General features: G+C 31.6%; 1 protein-coding gene across 1 annotated transcript; it reads left to right on the plus strand.

The window, feature by feature from the left end:
• The first annotated feature begins 1,475 nt into the window (after positions 1-1,475).
• LOC134231592 (uncharacterized) lies at positions 1,476-8,956 on the plus strand. The gene is made up of 4 exons (XM_062713573.1): positions 1,476-1,815; positions 3,011-3,082; positions 3,216-3,322; positions 8,118-8,956. The coding sequence occupies exons 2-4, from the start codon at positions 3,059-3,061 to the stop codon at positions 8,497-8,499; spliced, it is 513 nt and encodes a 170-aa protein (XP_062569557.1). The 5' UTR covers positions 1,476-1,815; positions 3,011-3,058; the 3' UTR covers positions 8,500-8,956.
• The last annotated feature ends 1,171 nt before the right edge of the window (positions 8,957-10,127 follow it).

The raw sequence follows: 10,127 nt of genomic DNA on the forward strand, positions 1-10,127 counted from the left end.
AGGGACTAAGGTTTTAAAATATATAAAATAAATAGGATTTTGCAAACAGACAACAATTATATTAGTTTTTTTGTAAGATTCCAATCTAAATACACCCTGGGGCCAAAAATCCGTAAAATCCGTAAAAAGTAAACTATCAAAACTTGTTTTTGTCATTTTGTATCTTTATGTTACAAAATTATCATATATATAAAATTAAGAAAAAATAAATATATGAAGCACATCATATAACCAATATATCCTAAAAATGTGAGAAAAAAATGGGTAAATTCGGATTTGCCAATGTCCGTTTTAGTTAAATTATTTATGTTAATTTGGTAATATCTTCTGAAAGACCCTGTGTCATCGTATCATCGTTTTGTGCAAAAAGGAAAAATATCTAATCATTGGAACTAGATGTAGGCATCGCATGATTGGCAACAGTAATTTTTTTAGTCTTAATGTCCAGCGAAAAGGTAATGACCTTGCTTTTGACATAAAACGATCAAATTTAATCGAACTGATACCACCACTCGTAGCCTTGTTACATTTAGTGTTAGAGTGGTGACGATGATAATGATGATGATAATGATGATTTAATTTTCATAATTGAAAATTTTTTTTTTGAGTTTGCTTATTTCTTGATTTTACAGGTCCAATGAAGAAGCGGCAATGAATACTGCAATATTTTATATACATGTGTACAAGTAATACTGCTAAGCGAACAATAGTGAAATCAAACAAAAGTTCATAAAAACATCAATTAAACAATCGCTTTCTAGTAAAAAAAAAAAATACAATTTAAACACAACTTTCGAATTATTTTATAGAATGCATCAGACGTTGGAAACCAATTTTACAATATGACTGAAAAAGCTATAAGAGTATACAGTTATACCATGTCTGGTCAGTCAGTAGACGAGAATATGTTTTCGAAGATGCTGGAAACAGTTCAGGGTGTTCTATTGGCCTTATTGACATGTTGAGCTGTTCTTCTTCTTCTTCCGTACGAGTTAAACTCTTGATAGAGCAAACACTTGGAGATATATTGCCTAACTTCGGACAAAGCTGAATATGTGCATTTTGATGAAATATCTTTGCCAGCAGAAAAAGACATTTAAATATAATATGAATTGAAGAAGTTTCAAGATGCTTTTGACATAAGCACAAGAATATTGTGTTACTCTTATCGTTTTTGCGCTTTACATTGCCTAATTGGTAAATCAAAGCTGATTGTTATTTCATTGACTGCTTTGGTGATGACAAATGATTTAGTTTGCTCATTGTTTTTCGCAAAAATCCTCCGAATCGTAAAATATTGCTATTGATATATAATACCGTTAAACTGATCAATTTCACTTGCCAAAAAAATCTTTAGAGATGATTAAAGCTTAAAGGTCTGTTAGGAAACTAAAAGATGTTTGAAACACTCTGGCTAAATATTGGCTCGATTGCATAATTTTGGGTATAACTGACCACGTATTAGCGACAGTATATTGAGTCATGGCTTGTTGGCTAATTGGATGGAGGAAAAAAAAAGCCCAGTAAAGCACAGACTTTATAATAGAAAGCTGATCAAGTTATTGGTTATAAATCTCGCCAACGCGATAAAATTACAGTATAAATACCACAACGTTTTCAAAACACCGTATCGCATCACCGTCACAAAAGGGGTGGAGTGTCGAAGTGAGGACTGTAAGAGGCTGAAATCATGGAGAAGCTTTATTCAAATCATTTGGACATAATAACAGTTTAGGAACTATTTATCGTATGCGAGAAATATAGTATAAATTTTTCTAAGAAGCACGAAATTGGAATAGTAATAAAATATAAAAGGTAAGAAAAGCATCTTCTTAAAAAAATTATTTGTATAAAAACAGATTGTAAACAACAGCATTTCCATCTCCAACAAGGACTGTCACAGTCATTCTAAATAAAGAAAGTGAAGATCTGAATTATCTTCATTGTAAAGTAGATCAAAGATCGACTGTGCTTCAGAAGTCGTCATATTGAGGAAGCTAATTAGAGAAATGGGACAAGAATCCCCTCGGGAAATCGTACAATTCAGAATACTAGCCATACCTGTACTATTTCAGGTATTGGAAGAAAATAATAATTGAACTTTACTTTTAAATTGTTTATTGCTAAATATATGATTATGCTCACTTCATTTTAGGAATGATACCAGATGTACACATGATAGGAAATGTTAGTTTCTTATCCATTTCCTTGTTTTGAAAACGAATCGAAATGTTTAGTTCCACGTTTAAAATAAATGCACCATGCGATTTCCTATACATTTGATTTCTTTAAAAAAAGTATCAATTTGTTGTAATTAACACTTGGTGACTTTTATTGCAATCTAAATGTTTCTATTTGGATTTAATAGTTCATATTTTTTAATGTATTTTTTTTTTTTTTTGCTTTTTAGGTGAAAATTAGATTTTCTTTTTTTTCAAATTGATAAATGTTTTTTCTTTCTTTTTTTTTTTGTTTTGAAAAATCGGATAAGTTTGTCACGTATTCCAACTCTAACTGTTGCTAATGTATGTTATAACTGTGACTGATGGTTGATTTTATTTCTAAAGCATTTATTTATCTATATGTATTTTCAAAACCACATAAAATAATTGTTTTTCATATTTGAGTTACTTTTGGAGCTAGTTTTAATATTGCAATAAATAAATAAGCCGATTTGTTAGGAGGGGAAAACAAATAGGGGAGTATCTTTTCGATACCGTTAACGACCCTCATCCCTTTGATTTTAATTTGAATTGTATCGCGTAGTCCTATTTTGGGAGCATAGAGATAATATTTATAATCGATTAAAAACATTTAGATTAATTCGTGAATGTTTTGTGAAAACTTTTGACATACAGCATGTGCTTAAATACTAAAAACTACTGGTAATGTGATCTCTCAGTGTTGCTCTGGCACACCAAAGAGAATTATTAGTTACTCTCCAGTGTAATTTATTGAGTACACAAAGCTTATGTGTTCAATTAATTTTAAACCTTTGAATATTTTTCAGCTTCCGCGATTACCACCCACCCACAACAAAATCACCAATGTTGAAATTATGCATGTTATCACGTCAATATGGGTAAGAAACCAAGATCTCTCTCTTTCTCTCTCTCTCTCTCTCTCTCTCTCTCTCTCAATCAATCAACAAACATGATGATTTTAGTTTGGAAATTTTTCTAAATGTGTTTGATTCATTTTAATAAAATTTCTAGATCACAATGTGGACAATCAGCATTATGATAAAAGCACAAACTGAAGACGAACCGAATCCAATTCAGAACCAGGCAAATTTACTTAGAGCAATCCTATGGGAAGAAAGGTGATTTTTTTTTCTTTCTGACAATTCACTTGAAAGTTCAATACCAATGAAACTACAGTCTGACTAAAGCCAGCCCCTACTATATCACTTCGTTAGAAGTGATATAGTAGGGGCTGGCTTTAGTCAGACTGAATGAAACTAGTATATATATTTACAAAATTATCTTTGATATCGGGTAAAAAAAATGCATATGACAGAAGACGGGCTATATTCTTTTGGTCGTAAATATGTGTCCTGCATATAATACATATAAAATTGAAATAGGCAAATGGTAATCATTTTGCATATCAATGTATAAAATCTGGCCTATTTCCAGACTTTTTAACAAACCCGAATCGCCGTCCAAAAGTAAAGTATTTATGTGTATTTTTTGGCAACAAGCTATTGGAATTGAAATGAACACAGTTGTGATTATTAATTACCGATTAGGATATTCTTATACCTATAAAGCATACATTATATTTTAAAAACTTTCACAAAGTAAGGTCAAATACTTGCTGTGGTTTTCAACTTTCGATAATTGACGAAGTTTTATCTGTTAAAAATGGCTATCAATTCTCATTCACGTACGGACTCGATGTATCCATGTGAACTTGAAATAAAGGACAAAAATAATCTGTAACATCTGCTCTATACTTGGATTTTTACATATATGTACTATAAACGTTAATGACAAACTATCCACTAAACTACTAATCTGTTTGACAAATAGGATGAATCCAACTTTTTAATTGTCACTGCAACTTCCACTATACCTGTAGGTTTATCAAAATGCCATGTTCATCTGCATCAGGCGTTTATATCTACAAACCGATTCGATAAATAAGAACATGTTTTGGGGTCTATTAATTTTAAGAGAGAAAGGACACTGACACATAAGTTGATGTTACATGTATTTCAACTATCATCTTTTATGTCAGCATTTTGCAAATTTAATTGATCTTGTATGTAAATAGAACCTTTTGTTTGGTCGTATTTTCCATTAAGTGTTAGATCATGTTTTATACCAGATCCACGTCAAGTATGACGGGTGGAAAGATGTTCCCCCTGATCCCACTTTAATGCTTTTTGTTACCGTGTTTTAACCCTGTCCACTATTCGTAATTTGCCGTGAATTTATAAAATTGAACACTGACTCTTTTCTCCCCATTCCGTTGAAAAAGTAATGAAATTCTCAATATAAATCAAATCGTTTCACACAGGTTTAGATTGGAGGGAAATGCACTCATAAGGCCGTAGGAATATGCATACATGTTTGTTTACTTAGTTGAAATTGAACGAGCTTTACATACACAATTTGTTTCACAAAAATATTTGTATAAGTATGTATAAAATGTTCTGTTAAAGCAATCTTGTGTTCATTTTATTAAAACATTTAGGTATATCGACGACATATATTGTTAATTAACAATTTCCATTCTTATGTCGATACGATATATCCCAGTGAGCTTGAAATAAAAGATACCACAGAGTTTGACACATCTGTTTCATATTTAGATCTTTTCAACTTCAACCAAGCTTTATGATATACGTGATGACTTCAACTTTTCAATCGTGAGTTTCCCTTAGTTTTACAGCATTAAACCCTTATCACCTGCATCTGGGATTTATATCTCTCAGTTGATTCGATATGCAAACGTATGCTCTACGTATGAACAATTTCTAAAACGAAGTAAGTTATTGACAAACAAATTACTGAATCAAGAATATCAGCAGTCTCGTTCAAAGTCATCATTTCGTAATTTCTGTGGTCGATACAATGACCTTGTCAGCAAATATATCTATCATTAAGTCAAATGCTGTCATACTTATTATTAGGCTATTATATACGCATTGAATTGTCCACAGATTTCTCCGTTGTTTCCTGATCATGAAAAGGAGCACACGGTGGGTGTGACCGGGCGGCAGGGAATGCTCACTCCTCTATGCATCTGATCCCACCTCTAAATGTTTTGGAGGTCCGTGTTGGCTCTGTTTACAATTTATATTGTTTAATGGACTTTTTAGTTTGAATATATTCGTTATTTCCATATATTTCATCTTCCGAGTTTGAGAAATCTTTATTAGAAAATAATTATTTAACGTTCATAGTATAATTAAATATAAATTAATTATTTCGAAATATTTCATTAAAAAAATTAGAAATAAAAATAGGAAAAGCCAAAAATTGAGCATTCTGATAATAAAAAAGATCAATGATTTCGTGACGAGTTCTAATTGCCAAGTTTCTCATCGTCACGTCAGATTTTATCTATTGTCACAAGTTTAAAGTTTGCAGATAAAAGGATTGTCATATTTTTTTTTTTATTAATGTAAAGGAAATTAGAAATAAGGAAAGTAATGTTGGAACGTTAATTGATTAATAATTTCACCTATCGAAAGGGTATTTCAATTTCGTAGTTTATCAATAGTGAATTTTTATAAATCCGATGAAGCTAAAAATTTCCCATATAATATTGATATAGGCTAATAGCAACTGCGTCAATTGAATCCTCTATATCTACCAAACATGGTCAGCTGATCATGTAATTCAGAGATATAATTGCCGAGTATCAACTCGATCATACACAGTGTCCTTTGTACATTTATCCAATTAGCGTAATTACACCGGATATTCAAACCAGCTTTCGGAATATCTATTGTATCTTCAGTTTTGTGAGTGTGGAATGAAGTGACCAATCCATTATGACGTTGTCTCCTTTTTGCTTTACGTGGGCACAAAAAATATTATCATTGTGTCCTTTTTGTCAAATATTACTTTCAGTTATGTAAATGGTGACGCAAATTATAGAACGCAGCCATCCAGTAAAAAGCAAATTAGCTTTTTGAACATATTGTATGCAAGTTCTTCCCTGCAAAACTCTTTTTTCATGGCCAAAAATTGGTTCATACTAAGCGATAGTTTGATAACACTATCAAGATTTATATAAAACGGTTTGCATATTTGAAATTCGTATCACAAGGTGGGTGTGACCGATCGGCAGGGGATGCTCACTCCTCCATGACACCTGATCCCACCTCTGCTGTTTTGGAGGTCCGTGTTTGCTCTGCTCCTATTTTATATTGTTTTATGGAATTTGATCTTGAATACTATATTTGTTATCTCCATATGCTTCATATCACGGCATTTTTAAAATGCAAATTAAAAGTTGTTTCAGTAAGTTGATTTAAATTTTGAAATTCGAAATTTGTGCACCATACAACGACAGTTTTGAAGTTTCTATAACGATATTTCTTTTCAATTGTCATTAAGGATTAATGATAAAAGAAGAGTTGCCGTTACTGGGTTAATTCAATTACATTGTTGTTTTTTTTATATAAAATGTTGCCTTTTATAGAGAACTACGATTAAGATGACTTGGTCCCTTTAAGTTTTATACGCTATAAAACGTGCTCCTTTAAAGGGGGATTTGAACATGGCATCAGAGATCTTTTTTAAAAGCAATTTCTAAAGCTTTTATGTTTTTAAATTAAAAGACCTAAAATTATCGAAAAATGTATGTTTAATTAAGTTTATCAAAAAACATTTTGGTAATTATCTAATATAGGCGGGATTTTTATAAAAAAAAAAATTATAAAGCTAAGCATATTCTTGTTTTATAAATACATATATATATACAATAATGGGTGAAGATAATGAACAGTGATCGATATCATAAAAACTTCAAACAATACAAATATGTGAAATAACACAACCACGGACCCCATGAAAATTCCGGAGACGGGATCAGGTGCCCAGAAGGAGTAAACATCCACTGTCGTCGACCGGTCCACCCGCCGTGAACTCTATGTGTTGATGATTAAGACGGAATATTCCGTCTTAAAATTTAGCACAGAACAAAGGCCTAACAATTCATTTGAAAAAAGTCAGCCAAAATACGATCCAGTGTTGGCTATATTTGCAAATAAGGTCATTATAAAGAACATTGCATTTACAAAATGCTCATTTTAAATGAGGTTGTTAAAGTCCCTGTAACATCAACTTGTGTGTAAGTAGCCTCCCTTGGATTAAAAATTTATCATACAAAGCATGATTGTTTTTTAGTATAATTTGAAAGACATAAATACGATATGCAGGTGAAAGCGAAGTATTACTAAACAAATAAGGAAAGCTGACGATGGAAAAGATGGTCATTTCGTTTGTCATATAATCTAGTTGTTACTTGGCCTTTTTCGTCTTTAGTCAACAAAGCATTCAAATATGAATAAAATATATTCAATATGAGAAAGATGTGGTAGAAACTGTGGTGTTTCTCGGGTCGACATTCAAAATTGGAAAATACTGTTATTGATAAAACTTTTTCGAAATATTTATCTGAATGTAGAGTTGAAAACCACAGCAATGTTTTTCTCACTTTCCCCATACAGAGGTATTTTGAATAAATTCTGCTTCATAGGAATATAAAAACAGGCCTGCTAATAAAGGTGTATAATGTAGGGAATCCAACAAAATGTTGGAAAACTTGGTCTCCAAAAACTACATAAATGTTGTCAATGAGAAAATCCGTCATCCTTTTAATAACAACCTCGAAGTACTTTGTATATAATTAGAGTGACTTTTGACGAAGTAAGTTTGCTGATGACCAATCACAAGATTTTAATTCTTCCTAGTTCTATTTTTATTGAAGAAGCACTTGTCATTAATATCAAAAGTTATTTAGAATATGTGAGGATCCAAATCTGACTTACAAATGTTGAATGCACGTATTAACACAAAAAGGGATATTTTTAGACATAACGATGAATTAAGAAAAATGCAAGAGAACATGTTCTAAAATATTTTTATTTTCTACAGGGAATTCGAAGAAATAGGAAAGCGAGCTTATCATACCCTCCCTCAACATAGTGGATTAGCAGACTGCTGCCCGACAGTGTCACAAAAAATAAGTCCCATTGGTGGCCTCTCCAGGGAGGGGAGACTACTCAAATTATACAGAGACCCTCGTACAGTTCAAAGGTTTTACGAGACTTCTTGTGCCGCCGGCGTCTTAAACCGACCTTGTCAGTACGTCGACAGTATGAGGCGCTCTAAATGTGTTCAAAGCTACACCTATGTTTATGCTATTGTAAGGGATTATAACACTACACAACCATACCGAATGGACTATATGAGGTTAAAGTCGGGATGCACTTGCAAAGTATATGACGAGCGTACAATTGAAGATTTAACGGACTGACCTTACGAAATTCTGATAGCTTTTCCTCGTTCTTACAAGAGACTACTTTACTTCGAGTGAAAATGAATCACTTTAAGACTTCCCGTTTTGCCTTCAAAAGCTTCCAAATTAAATAAAAAATGTAAACTTTCTAGCTTAGCATTTTCATCGGAGTTTCGTAGGCAATAATTGATTTATGTAAAACTATACAGAACATACTGAGAGACGTGCCTAAGAAATTGATCTAATATGTAACTTATAGTGTTTGATTTCAATATTACTTTGTTATGTTGTTTTTTTTATTTTGTAAGCAATTATAAAATGCCTTATAACTGAATGCTTTAGATTTCATTAACATGAACTTGTTTTATCGCTCTTGAAATTGCCAATACGTATTATTTTCCGAAATCAGACAACGGATTTGTATTGTTACTTCTTGTTGAAACAATATGTATTTGAATATGTTTTCTTTAACTGCCCTGGGTGTTTTGTTGTTATTTTTGGATATACATGCCTTCTACGAATTTCAGCCTAGAGTAGCGTCAAATTATTTGCATGGGTTTACTTCGTGATGGGAAAAAATAATTTCGTCATAACTCTCGATAAAAATAGTTCTTCATGTTTCCTACTATTCACTCTTCCTTTGTACTTTTTAGAGTACTATAAGAGTGTAAGAGTGTAATGCATTTTAAACATGATCGTTTGTAATGAAATAATTATATATTTCTATATTATTAGTTCTAGGCATTAAAAATATATTATTATATATAATATAACATACGAAATCTTTTCAAATAGGTAAGGGTTGCAGAACGATAAAAATAACAGATTAATTTGTTGTTAGGTTATGTCATACATTACTTACTGTAAAATCACATATTTTCGTGGGGGGAAATTTTCAAGGTTTGAGGAAAAATAATGGATATGTGGGGATTTGATTTCGTGGTTGAAGTGTTGAGTAGTAGAGCATATGAAATTTTACATTTCGTGGTGGTCATGAATTTATGGGTCTCTCGATACCTCGAAAACAACGAAAATAAAACCCCCACGAAAATTAGTGATTTCACAGTACATTTTTATACATAATGTTATGGCATTATTTCCACATGACTTGATTACGGATTCTCCGTTTACTAGATCATGAAAAGAGGCACAGGCAGAATGTAACCGATTGAAACAGGGATTTTTGAGCATATTTCCCCTCTGATCTCATAAAACCTGTAGATTATCGATTTGTTTCCGATTGTGGTACTAATGTATTAATTGCAACACCCATAAAAGAAGAAAAGAAAAAAGAAAACATAAATGAAATTCGTTTGTTTTACCTTGAGTGTTTTCAATAAGATCTACTCCAAGGGTACAACTACTGCATTGGCTTGTTATAATATTACCGTTACCGTTACATATAAATACATAACTCTGTTTTATACTTCATTAAAATTCAAGGAGCATAAATACATGTATATGTTAAGTTTTTTTTCACCCTCACAAATCTAATGGTTCAAAAACTATATCTATTTTCATATAGTATTGTTTAAATTTACCAATTTTAGCAAAAAATTTAAAGGTCGCCATATTATTTAGATCAGAGACATAAATAAACAGAAGTATATGTCTACATGAAAAAATTGTACATATTGTGTAAACAG

This window comes from Saccostrea cucullata, unplaced genomic scaffold, assembly GCF_032062105.1.
Source record: "Saccostrea cucullata isolate Sc308-1 unplaced genomic scaffold, CSIRO_AGI_Scuc_v1 ctg626, whole genome shotgun sequence".
Taxonomy (NCBI): Eukaryota; Metazoa; Mollusca; class Bivalvia; order Ostreida; family Ostreidae; genus Saccostrea; species Saccostrea cuccullata.